This window comes from Thamnophis elegans, chromosome 4 (assembly GCF_009769535.1).
Source record: "Thamnophis elegans isolate rThaEle1 chromosome 4, rThaEle1.pri, whole genome shotgun sequence".
Taxonomy (NCBI): Eukaryota; Metazoa; Chordata; class Lepidosauria; order Squamata; family Colubridae; genus Thamnophis; species Thamnophis elegans.
The window spans coordinates 65,562,513-65,582,213 of record NC_045544.1 but is presented as its reverse complement, the minus strand read 5'-3'; the positions used below and the strand labels follow the sequence as shown (position 1 = coordinate 65,582,213).

Below are 19,701 nucleotides of genomic sequence, written 5' to 3'. Positions count from 1 at the left end.
TTCCTTTCTCTGTCTGTCGGCCTGTCACAAGAGACCATCCAGACAGAAACCCAATATTTTACTGTCGCCTTTGTTACATTTGTGTTGTATTTGTGCTGATAAATAAATAAAGGGAGACTAGTATAGATCTATTTCAAGCTATTTAGCTCTCATCAGCTAGCCATACCCTTACTGGGATTTGAACCTGGGCTGTATTACATATTAGGCAGATATGTTAACCACTAAGCCACAAGGTTCTCCTCCTTTATCAGCTGAGCCAGGGAAATAAGTATGTATTTAGTGTCACAACCCCATGACACTAAATATATATTAGCTTGATATATAAATAGCTTTAAATAGGTCTATACTAGTCTCACTTTATTTATTTATCAGCACAAATACAACACAAATGTAACAAAGGCAACATTAAAAAATGGCTTTCTGCCTGGATGGCTCCTAGGGTGATCCGAAAGACAGAAAAGGGAAGCAGTATGCTCCGTCCCATATTTGGGCATAACAGGGGTTGTGACATAATACATACATACATATGGACAGAAGGACATATGAATGTATGTATATATGTATGTATGGATGGATGGATGGATGCGTGCGTATGTGTACACACACACACACACATATGGAAATAACAATAGCAAATTTGTACATCCACATGAATAATGGAAAGAGAGAATGATTAACCCTTCCTCTACTAGTGTCTTAAGTAATGACAGAATCTCAAGATGTTGCTCAAAGATATGTGTGATTTAAATTTATAAAATATGTGCATGGCATTAAAAGGTGCAGTTAACTTTATTTTGTTCTAGATTCTAATTTAAATTGTCCAAATTTCTTACAGATCAGACCTTGCATATTCCCCTTCTCATAGATAGAAGTCATATTTATAACAAAACACTCACCTTGTTGATTTGGAGAATAAGCATTGGTCAAAAATCTAAAGTAGCCTTTGTTGTACCAGCAGATCAAAGACATATTTCCCTTCATTTTTATTCTGTAATGTCCTCGAGGCTGTGGGGTCTCTGGGTTGTTTAGCATGGAGGAAGGCAGCCCTGTACAGTCACTTTTCCTTATACTTAGCAATCCACAGCAATAAATGTCTATAGTTGGAAGATGATAAAACATTTGCATTAGAATACTATCAACTTGTGCTTCTAGCATAAAACATGAACCAAGTCATATTTTTATTTACCAAAAATGATCCCAAGCAAATACTGCACCTCAGTCACACACTGGTTTGTTGTCCTATTATCCTCCACACTTTCAAACATTAAAATCTGAAAGATTTGATATGTAGTTTATTCATTTCGGAACGGAATATGATATGCCCAGGATAAGATGACACAACTAATTTCATCATTTATTTACACAACCATATGTATCTTATCAATCTTCAAACTAAAAAGTGCAATTACAATAAAAACCAGAGGTCTGTAGAGATTCTCAGTCATCTAGGACATGATTATCCCAAAGGTGCTCCCCCGCAGGAGGGAACTGGACTTTCTTGTTTTTTTCTTTGAAGACATTTTGCTTCTCATCCAAGAAGCTTCTTCAATTCTGACAGGATAGTGGGGAATGGCAGGATTTATATTCCTTGCAGGTAGCTGGTCACTTGCCTCCTTTTAGAGCATTGTTGAAGCACTTGGAAGTGTGCAAGGACTATAAATCCTTCCATTCCCTATTATACTGTCAGAACTGAAGAAGTTTCTTGGGTGAGAAGCAAAACATCTTCAAGGAAAAAAGAAGAACTGAAAAAAAAACCACCTTTGGGATAATAAAAACCAGAGGTAATTAAAGCAACACCTTTCTTTAGTTCCGACTAGCTGTAAAAAAAAGAGTATCATCTGAAAAGAAGTCACATCTCTCATGAAACTGTTTTGAAATGTTGCATAGAAAATCTAGTGATAGGTAAACATATGATTTGATCACAAGACGTTTATCGGTGTACACTTGTGTGAAAGAGCCCCTAATCTTGGTAAGGAGCAACTGCATCAATGGTCAATGGTTCCAAAATGGTGGGTAGACTTGGATAATCAGAACCTCACCTCTTTTTAACATGGGTCAAAGGTGGGGTTCTGATTGCCTGTTACACCCACCATGTTGAAGCCAATGGCTTCCAACCAACCTGATCTGTGCTGGGGATCTCTGATTCATTGTTAAAATGAAAAGAGAAATTCTAGCTTAAAATACTCTGAAGAGGCTCTTCAAAGGACTATGTTAATAAATGAGATGTGCAAAACGTAAAACAACTGAAAGGGAAACACAGTGACTAGGAGAACATGCAATCAAATTTAACTGTGTCTGAATCAATTGTCTTGTTTTTTGTTTTTAAGTCTGAATCACATGTTTCATCAAAGGTTCATTATGCCACAACACAACAGTGCAAAACTGGAGTGCATGAAGGCAGTCCAGATTATCACAGTCTGATCATATGCTGGTCCTTCATCTAATGTGGTCTATTGAATGTCTCCATGCACAGAATCAAACCCTTTATCTCACACTCAGTCTAAGAAAGAAAAAAAGGTAACCTCTACATTTACTGGTTCCTTCTTCAATAGCTTTTGAGTAGGTATTTTCATGCCACCTGTCACTTTGAATGACCTTGCTGTTGAAGCAAACAGCAAATGGCTTTTTTTCCAAAACAAACAATAAAGACTCTCTCTGCCACTTTGTCTCTTTGTCTCTTTGTCTCTCTGTCTCTGTCTCTCTCTGTCTCTGTCTCTCTCTCTCTCTCTCTCTCTCTCTCTCTCTCTCTCTCTCTCGTGTGTGTGTGTGTGTGTGTGTGAGTGTGTGTGTGTGTGTGTGTGTGTGTGTGTGTGAGAGAGAGAGAGAGAGAGAGAGAGAGAGAGAAAGAGAGAAAGGGGGGGATGATTTATTGATGGCAACTTTTAATGATTTTTCCCAGAGAAGCCAAGAGTTGTTTTGGAAAAAATGGTGACAGAGGTAGACAAATGAGGCTGCAATTCTCTCCAGAGTTACAAGTGGGGAAAAGCCCTTTTGATGCCAGTGGAACTGACTTTTGAATGGGAAGCATAGAATTTGTCTGAACATGTGTAGAAGTCTGGTATGTAGATGTTATGAGAGACCGGGGAAGGGGAGAGAGGCTCATAACCCAAATGTTAGTACAAATCCCAATGTTTAAACTAAAAAAATAATTTTATTAAAAATTATAATTGCAATAGTAAAACTAATACAAAGAAAAGAAAATAGAAAGAATAAAAATGGCAAAAGAAATGAAAAAAATGTAGAGAAAAGAATGTTAAGTATATAATACCATATTTCCCAGAAAATAAGGCAGGGTCTTATTTTCTTTTGACCCCCAAAATAAGCACTTGGCCTTATTTGGGGGGAGGTATTATTATTTTTGAGGTGCAGGAGGCGGTGAGTGTGGTCACCTCATAGTTGCTGCTGTGTTGCAATATTTTCAGGGAGGGCTTATTATCTGGGGAGGTTTTATTTTGGGGGAAACAGGATATATATACATACACATACATACATACATACACACATACATACATACATACATACATTCATACATGCATACATACATACAATCTTAATCATTAGTCTATTCAAGTAATATCATAAACCCAGTGACGTGCGGTGAGGGATACCGTTGGTGAGGCAATAGCGCAGCAGCGGCGAGAAGCAACGTCCCCGCCACTGTGTCCGACAGGCGTCTCTTGTTTATGATGGACATAAACGCAAGACACCTGTCGGACACAGCGGCGGGGGTGTTGCTTCTCGCCGCTGCCGCGCTCTGCCACCTCGCCCCCCGCCTCCTCTGTCCCCGCTGACATTCTTGGGAGCAGGTCGGGTGGCTGGCTGGCTGGGAGGGGAAGAGCGGTGAGTCTTTGTGCCGGCTGGCCGGCCAGGCAGGGAGCAGGTCGGGTGGGGGTGGGTGGCTGGCTGGCTGGGAGGAGAAGAGCAGTGAGTCTTTGTGCCGGCTGGCCGGCCAGGCAGGGAGCAGGTCGGGTGGGGGTGGGTGGCTGGCTGGCTGGGAGGAGAAGAGCGGTGAGTCTTTGTGCCGGCCGGCCGGCCAGGCAGGGAGCAGGTCGGGTGGGGGTGAGTGGCTGGCTGGCTGGGAGAAGAGCAGTTTGTCCCTCCCCAGCCAGCCACAAGGGTTCACTGCTCTTCTCCTCCTCCTCCTCGTTGTCCTCCCCACTCGGTGCTGGGCTGGCTGCAGAAGAAATGGCGGCTGGTGAAAGAAAAACCTCTCCAGAATCATCCTTGCACTTGCGCAGTTGCTCAAGTGCAAGACATGATTCACTGCTCCCAGATCAGGAGGTGGGAGAATCAGTGCCTCTTTTGCATATTAATTTTTTTGCTTTTTAACTCCTCCTTAACTTTTAAAAGGCGAAAAATTCCTTAAGCAAAAGAGGCCCCGAGTTCTCTGGCCTCCTCCTAGTTAACACTGAGAGCAGACACCAAGCCACTGTGACTTGAAATCTGGTAGCAACTATACTGGCTTTAATTAATTTTAAAAAAAATATTTAAAACTCTTTCCTCCCTTGCCTCTAGTGACTGCACGTCCCTGCATAAACCTGATGTTGATTATTTTTTGCCCCTTCTTACAAGATTCATCCAAGCTTTGTATAAAAGGTAAAGGTTCTCCTTGCACATATGTGCTAGTCGCTCCCAACACTAGGGGGTGGTGCTCATCTCCGTTTCAAAGCCAAAGAGCCAGTGCTGTCCAAAGAAGTCTCTGTGGTCATGTGGCCGGCATGACTAAATGCCAAAGGCGCATGGGACACTGTTACCTTCCCACCAAAGGTGGTAACTATTTTTATACTTGCATTTTTACATGCTTTCAAACTGCTAGGTTGGCAGAAAGCTGGGACACATAATGGGAGCTCACTCCGTTACACAACACTAGGAATTCAAACCGCTGAACTGCCGACCTTTCTGATCGACCAGCTCAACATCTTAGCCATTAAGCCACCGCATCCCTCTAGCTTGTATATCAAATGTTTTTTAAAAAATCCAGATCATTATTTGGTTTACTATTTATAATTCTCTTTTGATTTTAAAAGCATCCACCAATTTTTTGGTATGTCTAATAAACTTCAATTTCCATATCATTCTTATAGCCAATCAAAAGAGAAAAGCCAACCATTTGCTTTAAAATTAAATTTAAACATAAAGTTGGAAGATCAACTTTCAACACAACCTGAAAGAAGGAAAAATAATATGAATTATTAGAGATTATACAGCAGGGAGGCTAGTAGAAGGCCAAACATAGGAACATCCACAAACCATCTTTTATTGATTTCATTAGTCCAGAAATGCTACACCATCCATGTTTCTGCTATTGTCCCCTGCCCTTTCTCATAATAATAAAGGAAATCTTTGAAAACCAATGTTTCATTGGGTGAGCCATATGTATATCTAGCAGTGTAATAAGAGTAACCTTCAAGATGGTTTCAGAGACCCCACAAAGGACTGTTCCAAGATCCATGCATTGACTGGCAACTAACCTTGTTTTTCAAATTCTTCAAAGAGGTTCAGGCTGGTAATGCTGGGGCCAGTGAAGATGATACAGTTTTTCCCTGTGACATTCTGACAAAGACTCTTGGCCACTATGCTGTGAAGCTGAGCTTTGTTCTTCAAAGCATCCAGACCTTCAGTTGCCACTGCTTTCTTTCAGATGGGCATAGATCTAATCATCAAACAAGAAACAGGGTGGATTGACAGAGAACAGCAAGGGGAAAAAAGTTAACATACAAAGAGATGTATGACATGTTATTGATCAACGCTTTCCCTCCTGGCACCCTCCTTGGATGTGAACTTTATAATCTCCAATCTTGTTTATTTCCCAGTTGACCATGATTGCTGGTAGTGGGGTAAGATGAGATTTCAATTGCATAGTCCTTTCCCAATAGTTTGTCAGTTTTCTTCTCTCAATACCACCAGAGAAACTATGTTCCCAGTTTCATTAGAGGAAAGGTCACAATTTCACCCCTCAAGATCCCTGACAAGGAGCAAGATTTCAAACTTATCTCTTGGACACAGCCTTTCCAATCATTTTACTCTAGAATCCACCTGTAGAGTCAATAGCTTGATGCCATCTCAAACCTGGAACAGTTGTCAACAAATGATCAAAGTTACCACTCAAGAAATGAAACAAACTATATGGCTCACTTGTACTGTAGACTAACTGCAGGTTGCCATGCTGTCTGAATTAAGGATGTTTAGCCTAAAAGCAGCCAGCTCAACTTCATACTGTGGTTACACCAGTTTAAATTGTGATTTATTAATCTGACTTGTATTGAACAAAACAGCTCTAAAATTAATCACTGTCCAGGTGACTTTAGAGGTTGATTAAATGAAATCTTGATAGCTTTTCTGAAGCAGAGGGAAACTTGAGATTTAGAGAGAAGTCTAATATTTATTTCCCTCATAACATAGTTTACCATTATGCCCAAATAGCAGTAGCAATAACAATAGCACTTAGACTTATATACCACTTCATAGTGCTGTACAGTCTTCTCTAAGCTGTTTACAAAGTCAGCATATGGCCCCAACAATCTGGGTCCTCATTTTACCAACCTTGGAAGGATGGAAGGATGAGTCAACCTTGAGCCCCATCAGGATTGAACTCCTAGCTGTGGGCAGAGTTAGATTGCAATAATGCATTCTAACCACTGCACCAGCACAGCTCTTGGTAATGCACAAGACCTTTATGTTTGCATTTGTTTTTCAAAATACATAAAAAAGTAAAATTGCAAATGTTATATAAAATATGCCAGTGTGGAAAGAAGTGGAGAAGCATAGATGAAACAAATGTTTAGCTTTTTTTGTTGTATTTTGTTGTTTTTTTCTCTTCAGACAGACATAAGTGTTGAATCTGGGTTTATATAATAGTGCTGCTTGATTTTTTTTAAAAAGACAGATGGCTAATTCTCCTACAGTTCTGCCCTTGAAAAGGAAATTCACCCCAGGCTTACATTTTTCACTCTCAATGCACAGCTAGTAAATCAATTAAGGCTTGAGAGCCAAATAGACCTATTCAAAATTAGGGCAGGCAACATCATCCATTAACCTATGCTGGTAGATTTCTACTTAAAATGTCCACAAGTTTAGGAAGGAAGGAAGGAAGGAAGGAAGGAAGGAAGGAAGGAAGGAAGGAAGGAAGGAAGGAAGGAAGGGACACATTCATAAAATATTGTAGTTGTTGATCGTACATATCAACAGGAGCAAATGTAAAAATGCAACCCACAAACATGTATAAGTATCAATGACAGTCTAAAAGAAAAGTCTACATTGCTAGTAGGTCTCACTTCCACGCATTTAAGCAGCAGAGCCATGAAACTAAAAAGATCCAGAGAAGTAATGTTGTCAAATATTTGAGCATCTCTCAGGCTAAAAAGAGTAGTGGTATAGGAGTGAAGGCATCAAATTAGAAACCACTGAACTGACTGAATTCTAGACTCACAGGAGGTACAAAGATGGCTGGGTGACTTTGGGCCAGTCACTCTCTCTTCAGCCCTAGGAAGAAGACAAGGGCAAACTACTTCCCAAACAAAATTGCCAAGAAAACTGCAGGGGCTTATTCAGGCAGTGTCATGCAGTCAGGGGAGGCAGGGGAGGCACAGCCTCACAACTGTCAATCATGGAAAGGAAAAAAAATGTAAACGGGAAAAGGCAAGTGCTGAGGTTAGGCTAGCTAGCTGCTGCCACACCATGAATGACTGCCTGTTTAAAAAAGCCTCTAAAAAAGCACCTTCTACTATGAGGCAGGAGAACTGCATGCCTCATCTAGTCTGACTTTTTAGGCACTCGAGCAGAGGGTTAAAAGCCTAAAAAATCCTGAGGTAGTTGAGGTACGCAGTTCTCCTGCCTCATAGTAGAGGGTGCATTTTTAGAGGCTTCAACTCTGTCATTCTGTTTAAAGCTGCAGCGTCGCGCTCACTCTTCCTCCTCTCTTTCTCCATTTCTGATACCCCCCACCCCCACCCCCACACCACACTCCCTCTTTTCCTTCAAATTTCCTTTTTTTCTTTTTCTTTAATAAATGCAATGCTCAGGCATTCTCTCCTCTCCCGTGACACCCCACTGACTAAAACACTTTCTTTCACCTGCCTGTGCTCGCGGCAGAGCTTAGGCGGGTGAAAGAAAGTGCTTTAGTCAGTGGGGTGTCGGGGGAGAGGACTGCCTCACTGGCCATAAACCTCACCACACGTCACTGTATTCAGGCAATAGCCAGGAGCTCAAATTGACCCAAAGGTACTAAAACAACAATCAACCATAAAAGCATAAGCAAGAAAATTGTTTATTCTTGCCCAACACAGATAGAATAGCAACTAATCATTTAAAACTGTAGAGCAGGTTATAATAGTCAATGTGTTCACTGTTTTTCTTTGTTTTTTTTCCCCCTCCATTTACACAAGGAAGGGACAAAAGCAACAGGAGAGCAAAACAAATGCACAGAACTGAGCGCTTATTTAGACAGGCTGAACAGAGAGAGTTCAGGAAAAATAAAAGGTGGCATGACTTTATTACATCCAATGGAAATAGCCTAAGGTATATTTTAGTCTTTTGTTTTCTTTTGTTCTTTTAAAAAAGGACCCTGTGAACCATATATGATAACATCATATTCTCCTTCTTCTTACTAGAGAGTTAATTTAACTATAGGAAGAAAAAGAGCAACTTTCCAGAGGAAGCAATTGTTGTCAACCTTAAGTTGATGGCCAAGGCCATTTTGAGGCTTCAGTGTTGCCACACTGGAGCTGAGGGATAGGGAGGGGGGAATAGAGATAGTTGGGATTTTATAGCCAAAACAAATGCTTTCTCCTGGGAACTAAGGACATTCCCACAGGTGGTTAGAGAGAGGAGGATTGAAGTTACCAGGCAACCGGACGACACCTTGATTGGACCATGTGAATGATTGTTTGGGGAAGGGAAAAAAACCTTCACCTTTTAATTAAGTGAAAACTGCAGGAACATTCAGAGTCAGTTTTCATCAGCCTGTGCCAATATGATATATCCAATAAAATTATTCTTTGAGGAATCTACCTGTTTTAGAGTTCTGTTTGCTTTGGGTACAGTATATTACTTGGAACCCTGACCACCATATGTTTGAAAGAACATGAATCAAATGAGAAGAAAGGCAAACCAAACAGAATCCTCCTGATCATCTCTTCCAAAATTAAACATTTCTTTAACTTCTTGTGAAAAAAAAATCAGGAATAAAAGAGAGAGTGAAGGATTTATTGAGTGGAAAAGAACAGAATTAGACCCAGCATTAATTTACAGCTAACAACAGAAGACAGAAACAGTGGACTCATCTAGAAGATATCCAGTTGGGAATTCTAAGCTTGATGTCTGCCTGAAAGTTTGTCCTCTTTCTTAGAGAGTTAACTAAATTCATATATTCGATCAAAATTAGACCAGTTCACTTCAAAAGCAGATCAAATGACTTTTACCTATTATCCTGCACTGTTACTCTTATTTGATGTTGAAAGCAGGGATGGGCATTGTTTTATGACTTGAAAAGTGCCCTTGACTTTGATTTATACACTGAAGCACAACATGCCAAAAAGGAGGATAAGATGGGCACAACAGGACCAAAATGAGATTTTATTTTAGTAGTCATTTGCCATTCATTTATTTATTTAGTTAGTTAGTTTGTAGTTTAATACAGGCAAGCTTATTATTCCCTTGTATTTAATAATTTGACCCACTGCAACTTCAGTATGTGCAATTCAGTGGGAACATCTGGGACTGTATCCCAAATTCTCAAGGAGTACCTTTTTTGCAGCTTCAAGGATATACAATAGCGTTCTAAATTCCAAATTCTGAACTTTATTCTTCCTATGCAGACAAGCTAAGTCTTTGTCATTACACAGTTATATAATTAGATTCTCTTGAGACCCAAAACAGGCAACTGAAAGCTACCAGATCACAAGGATATTAATGTCTAATATGAGGGTACAAATGTCAGTTTCATGTCAGATCAATTTGAAGGTTCTATCCTTTCATCAATGGGATGGAGCTACTATTAAAATAAGGCAAGTGGATGATGATAGCTTGGGCACAGAGGAACTCACTTTATGTGATACACAAAATCCTAGATTTATTAATTATATCATGTCCAAAAGAGTACATCATATAATGGATTAATGCAATGGCTTGATAGTCACAACATACTTGTGGTAACTACAAAATATCCACTGCAAGTATATTTCTTTTAACATTAGGTTTTTACAAATTCCTTTTGGGGAATATGCCCACATAAGGATAGCAGCAGAGATAGTACAATTTCTTCTCATTTAATTCAATTATATCTCTGGTTAAGACTAATCATTCTCGCCGCAGCTAAAGCTTCTTTTACAATGCTGAGGAAATTATTTGTTTTCTTCCTGCACAGAACAGCAGGCAGTCTCCAAATAAGTGGTTGACTTCAACTTGGCCTTGTATAAATGCTCCCAGGAGGTCATCAACATAGAGTCAAATATGCATTTAAGTATATAGTCACTGGGGAGAAAAAAAAGTCCCACATCTGTCATTGCAACCATGGTTCATGCTTTGACGTATTCATTTCAAAACTTCATAGAAATCCGTTCCTACGTGACTCTTTTCTAAGGTTAAGAAAGTACTCTCAAGACGCTGATAAACAAAAGCTCTTGAGATTATTGTGAATATTATTTGAAAGCCAACACAATTCTGTCAATTGCCTTCCTTTGTTCACGCTGTTGAGGTTGATGCCATGATGTGCTGAATGCTACCCATATTCATTGACCTGACATTGGGTGATGTATAGGATGAACAGAACATAAATGACCATTACAGCCTGGTATATTTGAAATGGCTACATTTTTTGCCAGATTTGCTTTAACATCAATAGTCCTTGTCCTGTGCCATGCAAAGCAAAACTTCACATTGCTTAAATAAAAAAAAAATGCTCACATAATAATTCAGTGTGGGAAGGGAAAACACCGGCTCCCTTGTAGTATACATATATTTCCTTGTAAGTATAATAATGGGATGCCTGCAAACTCAGCGCATTGCTAAGCATAAAGGCTGTTCCAAAGGAAAGGCAGATGTGAGAGTTGGAGAAGAAGCTTGAAGGAGGTGGCAGATGCCCGGAGGAGGACAAAGAGAAGCCTACAGAGAAAGTGCTCTGCTAGATAAGCCTGACTAGCCTGTATAAATAAATTTTCTCACCCTTCCCTGTTGCCTGGGCCAGGACTGAGCTCATTACCCAGGTAGGAAGGAGAGCTGGTTCCTCATGCTACGAAGTCTTACTTAGAAGGAAGGAGAGACCAGAGACCACTCAAGTAGGGAGAGGCTGATATTCTGAGGCCAGAAGGCTTATTGAGACGGAGACAGGCCTCAAGCATGGACAACAAGCCTAGCAGGACCCTAGGGTGATGTGGAACCCATCAGTAGTTGTTTGATTGCTGTTGACAGTGGGGTGAGGATTATTGGATTTTTGTATTGGGCTCTTATTTCTATAAGCTGGTTGGAGTCATCATAAGTGAGTTGGGACAGCCATATAAATTTTCTTAATCAATAAAATAAATAAACTACTGGCAACCAAATCTATTTACTTCCTTGGTTAGATATTTTATTCTGAGAGTTACTTCGATTTCTTCCTTTGGATTGCTGAATTCTAAAAGGTCTGTTTTTATTGTCGACCCCTGTCCCTAATGCTCAAGGGACTGGATGAAATAAACAATAAAATTGGAGAGTCCAGAATCTGCTTTCCTGTTACTTACTAGTCAGCTCCCCATCTCTCTGCATGCTCAACTCACATAAGCATTTGCTTCAAGCCACATAAAGTCACATGCTTTAAGATTTCATCATACAAATAACACAACTGATGGAATTTGCATCAGTAGCAACATAACAGATTACATTATTAATTTGAACAATGTGTGCCATAACATTGTGATACATGTAATTCATTTGCCTCTTTTGCCCATGTAGCATGAGAACTGCTTTATTATGGCTTTTCCCCCCATGGATGAAACCTAATATTACTTATCTTACAATGAAGGGTATGAAGCTACCCTATAAATATTTGAGATCAATGCTGGGGTAGGAAACAACTTACAGTGTGGTGTCATGATGGAAATCCTGGACCAAAACTGAAGAAATTGGACTCAGTCCTACCATCACTTCCTCTCAGCCTAAGCTATCTGTTCTGACCGCCCCCCTCCGAGGCACTCCGAGACAAGATTACTGCTTGATGATTTATTCACAGTAAATTAACACACCGACAAGACCTTTGGCAGCAATCCAGACTTCCAAGATAAGAAATACACACGAGAGCTTCTCCAGCGTTGGTATATTAGTTGAATCCTGCAAACAGCCTCCTCCCAAAGTATCTCCTTATATACACTCTTGGGAGGAGCCTGATTACAGCCACCTGGGTCAAATTATCTTCTGTATCTGCGTAGTTGCTGTTGTCGCTTATCTGCCTGCCTTTGCCTGGCATCCGGGACCAACTCCCTTAGCTCCTCCCCACTGCTCCAAGGCCTGACTCTTCTCACCACTGCTCCAGGGACTGACATCATGGGCGCACTCCCTTTGGCTTTCACCACTGCTCCATGCCTCAGGCGCCTCTGGTGACCAACCAGCCTCTCTGGTCCTGCTCGGAGTCTGAACCCTGTCCAGGGTCCTCCACATCTTCCAGAGCTGACTCATAGGGCCCCTCACTATCGGAGTCTGTTTGCAGCCCAACGGCTCCTGCTGGGCCACAACAGCTACCTAAAGTAACCTTAAGCAATGGGGCCTATCCAATAAAATGCAGTTCTATGGTGAGAAAAGTAAGATCCAAAAATTAGGCAGGAAATCCCAAATGCACAGGTATAGAATAGGCAGTACCTGGCTCAATAGTAGTAACTGTGAGAAGGATTGAGGTGCCCTAGTAGACAGTCCTTTAAAACATAAGCCAGCAATGTGCTGCAACTGCCAAAAAAGCCAATCCAGTCCTAGGCTGCATCAACAGAGAGATAACATCAAGATCCCAAGAAGCAATAGTACCGCTTTATACTGCATTAGTGGTTCCAGTTCTGGTCTTGTCTTGAGCAGAGTTTTTGACTAGAAGATCTCCAAGCTCCTTTCCTGCACTATGATTCTATGACTTCTATGAATAACCAAATTATTGTGAGAATAATACGAATAACCTATTGGTTAGATTATGATAGGAATAACCTTTGGGAACCAGTTTATCCTAGAAAGAAAGAAACATAAATGCAATAAACAAGTGAACTGATGATCATGACAGATTTCAGAAGGTTAAAGGGGGGAATTTCAAAATACCAGTCCAGGAAGTTATGGTCCATTATAAATCAAGTCCAAACTTTCCTGCAATATGAATTTGCTACCTTTTAGCCCTCCACGTCAAACAAACATATTGATTGATTGATTATTTAGGTTGGTTGGTTGATTGGTTGGTTGATCAACTTGTTTTCCATTTTCATGCAACTAAGTAAATACATTTCTCTATGACAATCTATCCCAAACTGTTCTTTCAGGTCTGCCAACAGTGCACTCATCATTACTGATAACTGAGTCCAAATATAATATATGTAGCAATGGACAAAATTGATAGTAGGAGGGGCTTCCTGGAGAAATAGCAGGAGTTGTTGGCCTACCTCTTGAGTTTAGGAGAAATTTATTTACATTTAGTTATATTTTTAAAAAATTATATCCTGCTCTTTCAATGCACAAGAACCTCTTAATGAAATTAAGAGAATATTTCCATGCCCTCCTGACCCAGTTAATTGAATAAAAAAGAATGGGAAGTTACAACTTCCTATGGATAACGTAATGTTCACTTGGGAGAAAACCCAATAGAAGGATTGGATACTAAAAGAAAAATTGCCAGATCTCAATGGAAGTAAATTGCTACACTCCATCAAATCGACAAAGCCATAGCATGAACTAACACAGCTGAATGGAATTTAATAGCATCCATCATTTTGTACTCGGAGATTAGCCCCTAAAACATACATTTGAAAGGAAGGTTGCAGCAGTGGTTTATGCATCGCCATGACAATGAAATCTCTTAGAACAGGGGGTGTCAAACTCAGGTTGTCACGGTGGTGTCATGTGACATATCAGGACTTTCCCCCCCTTTGCTAAACCAGATATAGGTGTGGCCAGCACGTCAGTTTGACAGCCCTGTCTTAGAACTATTCTTGCTTCAATACATGCTGTATATAGTCATCTGTTGCTAGGGAAATTTCACTAAAAAACTTCCTAGTCAATATTTGGGGGGAAACTTCAACTGGGTATGAATCACATGTCTATAAACTTGGATCTATATTCTTTTTCTATGTAGGATAGAAGTCTCCTGAAAGTGACATCAGATCGCACAGCTTCTTTAAATTTAAATGGTGGCTTGGAAAATGGTGGCTTGGAACTTAGCAATCCATTGTTCTGGCACTTACCTGGCATATAAAACCGGTTGATGAGCACTGCCGTACCCAGAGACTGATTTCCGTTTTTTTCTTTGCGTAATTCTCGCTCTGTGCAGGTGGCAATGAAAACTGGATCTTCATCAATCAGAGGCTCATGGAGTACCTAAAGTCATAATATGCTAATGTTATTGGTCTTAGGTCAGGAAACCATTTTTAGAAATCCTCTTAAGTATGCCAACATTGAATCAATCTCTCATACAAGTGGTCCACCCAACTTAATGGGTTAGAAAGTAGCCCATATATATTAATATTTATTTCAAAAAATCCTCCCCTATTTTTCACCCATCAAATATGTCCTGTAACAATGGGCCTCAATTCTCATACTAAATATTCCATGAAACAAAGAAGCTAGAGAACAATGTCTAGGAAAAACATGTACCAGGAATTATAAATTATCTCAATCAGAAGTCTTGTTGAAGTGTATCTCCGACTGATGAATACATATTCTAATTATGTAGATCAGAACAACAGAACAGTTGTGGAATCTGGCCATGTCATCATAAGATTCACTGCAGTGTATACTTTGGCACTGACAAATTGTAGAATGCTTATAATGAACTCGATTCCTCATCTTAGTAATTGTAATTCCCATCATAATGTTAAACTTTGCCCAAGTGCCTATTGGTTATTGCCATTGTGTACTACTTCTCCTGATGATACCAATAGAATCAAAACTATCAAATGAGCATTTGAAAAAGGAAACAATGGTTATCCAGTCAAACAATGGACCATTTTGACAGAAGAGAATGTATGTATGTATGTATGTATGTATGTATGTATGTATGTATGTGTATGTATATGCCAGTGTTGATGGGTGTGTGGTTCCCCCCCTTTGTAGTTCCTCAATTAGGATATTGTTTTCTGCTTGTTTGCCTGATGTTAATCCTTGCTTATCTGAGTGTTGGTCTTTTTGGTTCCTTCCTAACTTTGATTCCCTCTTAACTTTTTTATGCATATGGAATGGTAAAAAGAATTGGTGATGGAGGAAGCAGATATTATAAATTAAGAAGAGTTCTTTTCTGAAGTAATGTTATTGTGGTTCTATTTACATTAGGTAATTAGGTATAATGTAATCTATGTCAGTATTTTAGCACATCTTTTTAATCCCATTATACAAATCCAAACATATACAAATTGTCCTATTTTTTCATCTTTGAAGAGTATTTTGAGATAAGAATGAAGGCTCTCATGGAAGTGCGTATCATGAATTACAATCTGATTTTCAAGTGGAAAAGGGCACAGTGAGCTTTCAAATTTTTCTATTGTCAATAGCTGACTTTTATAAAGTTTTGGAGTAATTTGTATCTAGGCAATTTTCTTTTCAGATGAGTGTTTCTGTATTAGGGCTGATGTTGGCCATGAACACCTAAAAAGTGATGGTAGTCTTTGTTTTAAATAAAGCGTGACTGAGCCTGTAGATGACAATCCCCCCGTCAAAAAAAGCTAAAGATCATCATAAAACTATTTATTTGTTTAAGAATATTTTAACTAACAACCCAGGTATCCAATAAGTTAAAAGAGACCATGGCAGCTATTTAGTCAGGCTAGATTTATGTATTTATTTAAAGATTTATATGGCTGCCCATCATAAGCACAATAACACCAATAAATAAAACAGCCATAAAACAATAAAAATAATGAATAAACCAAAATTTACATTTAAAATAATTTTGTACACTTTCAACCCGACACCAGTCATTATTAGACTATATGCTCCGAAGTAGAAGAAAATGCAGAATACTAAAATAATACTGGATAATTAAGTAGCAGTAGTTCTCACTTAAAAATAATAAATAAAAGCTCATAATATAGTTTCCCTGGATATAGACAATTGTATGCCTTAAACCAGCTATCTATGAATGCTGGCAGACATTTATTAGGCTTTTAAGTAAAAGTTGGGTTTTAAAAGAAAGATATTGGATAGGAAAGCTTCATTTCTAAACTATCTTGACTAAAAAGAGAGAAAGCGAGAGATAGAGATTACTAGAAAGTTCCTTTTTGCCCCCTAAAAACCAGACATATTTACCATATTTTTCAGAGTATAAGACACACTTCTCCCCCTAAAAAGTGTGGAAATGTTGGTGCAGCTTATATACCAAATACAGCCATTTTACAAATACAGCCAAATACAGCCATTTTTGGCCTCCAAAGACCTACCTCCCACATCCCATTTTTGCAGGGGGGTTTGCAAAAATGCCCCCGTTTTTGCAAAAAAAACAGACCATTTTCCACAAAAATGGAGATGTTTTTGCCTTCCCCAAGCCCTGCTGAAGCCTGCAGAGTGCTGCTGGGGCTAGGGGAAGGCAAAAATACCTCAGATTTTGCAAAAAATGGCCTGTTTTCTGCCCGTTTTTCACAAACGGGGGCATTTTTGCCTTCCTGCAGTCCTGCTGAAGCCTGCAGAGTGCCCCTGTGGGCTGGAGAAAACTTTTTTTTTTCTTACTTACCTCTTCAAAATCTTGATGCATCTTACACACTGGTGCGTCTTATAGTCTGAAAATTACAGTAGTTAACAATAGGCAGGTGAGAAACCAGTACGGCATGTGAAAACTACTTCCTCATCTATCAAGGTAGGGTCCATAGGTAGAAAGAGATTATGCCTCAGCACTGAATAATATATCCATTCTCTGTACTACTTTTTCCATATTGTGAATTGGAAACTTGGCACTCCCTCTCACACAATAAAAGCCTCCCCTACCCCTTGCAAAAAAGCTGCAGGCTATCATATAAATGAAATTATTAAATATCAAATGTTTAATTCTGCATTCCAGCATGCTACATGTAACGCAATATTTATTCCAGCAGCTGCCTTCTGTCATTAGGAAACGCACTAAACGCCATCCTGTTTATTTTGGCCCTCTTCAGTGTTTATACACCACTGTAAAATAATAGTCACACTTGGTACATCAGGAAATAAATTCAATAACCAAAACAGTGTCAACAGAACAAGGTGCCAAACCAAAAAGGTTCTGAATAATTCATTCAAAATCAGTATTAAACCACAGCACAAAGGCGAATTTAGAATTCTGCTTGTCTGCATCCTTCCATTAGTCTGAAAGAGAGGCTAGCCAAAAGGCAACACCAGTTGAAAAGCTGTAGCTGTTTTCCAAGTACGGTCAATTACAGATTTGTAGAAAGTATTAGATGTTCTAAAAGTTGTTTAACATTGTACAGCTCTTATTCAAATGGTGTCCATAGACCAAAGAATACTCAGAGGAAAATAAAATGAACTAAAAGGATACTCATTCAGATTACCCAAAGGCAGAATTAGAGATTGTCTCTTGAGTGTTTCATATTCAATGCATTGACATGTGTTATTTGAAGTCTCAGCACTTAGTTGCTGTCATCTAGAACACAGGTGTGGAACTGAACAGGAACCATGCTGGCTCAGGAATTCTGGGAGTTGAAGTCCACAGGTCATAAAGGGGCCATATTTCTGATCCATAAAGGGTTCCCCATTCCTGATCTAGAAGAATCCAAAGGCTGAACTGATACCAGTGTTAATTCAGCATGTTTGTTGCACAGTATCTTACTACAATGAACTAGGTTATGACTTATTATATTGATTAATTTTATCAGTCTCTGAATCAAAGCAGAAATTATTGAGACTTTCAGATTTGAGTTGGAGAAATCAAGACATTTGCAGTAAAGGGTCATAGCAAAGTAATGTTGGCAGTGAAGGGTTACAATCAGGGGTGGGTTCCTGTACCAGTTGGTACTGGTTCGCTTCACACACGTACCACGCATTGCTCGCATATGCTCAGTTGACTAAAATTGTTCTGAGCATGTGGAGAAACATGCCAGCAACAGCAGAAGAGACCAGGGAACTGGTTTGGGGTGTAGCTGGCCTGGGCTGCTGCCAGTTCTGTGACCCAGACCAAATTATCACTACCGGTTCGACCAAACTGGGTTGAACCGGGAGTAACCCTCCTCTGGTTACAATGTCTAGCGATCATCCAGATTTTTGCAGCCCAAATCTGGTAAATTTATGTATGTTATGTTTATGCAAATATCCAGGCAAAGTGCACCAAAGGTAGAGTTGCTGCCTACCATAATCTCTATTGGGGCTATCATCATCTATTTGAAGCAATTATTTGATACTACTTTGCTCCTGATGGAACTTGTACACTTTATATTGGGAGTGCGGGAGGACCTCTCAATCCTGCATTTTAAAGAAAACTTTATAGAATTATCAGGGGTATTGATTACATCATATTGGAAATGATGTAGAGTCATGAATGAGGCTGTTCAAGGTCATTAAATTAGCAAAATATTATTTAATATAGCTTTTCTCTAATAAATTTTGTTAATTGGGAAAAGTGCTGTGTGTCATGCACCAGGCCTTAGACTTTGAATCTGATTCTTAAGAAGCTGTTCCAGCTGACCTAATGGAATATCAACCTCAGGAGAGATAAAGTCAAGAATCACATGAGGCTGATCAAAACTAAACATTATCTGAAAACAGCTGGATTAATCAGGTGAGGATCGTGTAATACCACCCAGCTCCCATATCCAGTGATAGAATGGAGAGCAGATCAGAGGTGTTTGTTGAGGTTTCTTGCAAAGTAAGGGAGTAAATATCATGATTTACATGATTCAGGAGGCAGTTCTGAACCCTGTTCCTTTGTTGGAAGAAACCTCTAATGTCTGACTTTTGCCTGACATTTGTGGGGTTTCTGCTTGTGAAAATCTGACTGGACTGGCTGTCAGCCCTGACTCCGCTCTTAGAATCTTTGACTGGTTTTGGGGCTATTCTTCTGCGTGCTCCCATTAAAACAAAACTTCAGACAAAGTTTGAACTGTCATCTCTTTGACATTGAGTAAACCATGAACTACCATAGTAATTATGTGTGAGTTAGTATTTAAAGTAGAAGTAGGACTCTACTAGATTTCTAATTTGTTGCCTCCATTGACAAACATATTTCTCCCCCTATATTCTCTTCAGTGATACAAATGACTTTTAAATGAAAACTATCTTTTCTTACGCTACTCCTGAGTTCAAGAGAGTATGACTCTTCTTGCACCAACAAAACAGCTACTAAGTCTTAACTACTACTTTTAGAGCAATCATTTGATAACAGCAGTTGCACTCTAGTGTGTTGGGCGTCAATTCCATCATCTCAGAGTCAGTGGCGGTACAGGTTAGAGATGATGAGAACTGAAGTCCATAAATCGGGAGATGGAATGTCGCAGAGTCTAATTCAAAGCATATTTTCAATTTAATATGTTGGTTGCACTAGAAAAAAAGGGTAGATATTAGGGATTTCATAACTTC

The 19,701-nt window shown here is 39.5% G+C and overlaps 1 protein-coding gene across 1 annotated transcript in view; it reads right to left on the bottom strand.

Moving 5' to 3' along the window:
• The window catches only part of PGBD5 (piggyBac transposable element derived 5), an 89,503-nt gene that overhangs the window by 20,332 nt on the left and 49,470 nt on the right, over nt 1-19,701 (bottom strand). Inside the window, 5 exon segments of the mRNA XM_032215891.1 lie at nt 897-1,094; nt 5,472-5,622; nt 5,624-5,653; nt 14,397-14,457; nt 14,459-14,529. Coding sequence (XP_032071782.1) covers nt 897-1,094; nt 5,472-5,622; nt 5,624-5,653; nt 14,397-14,457; nt 14,459-14,529 — 511 coding nt within the window.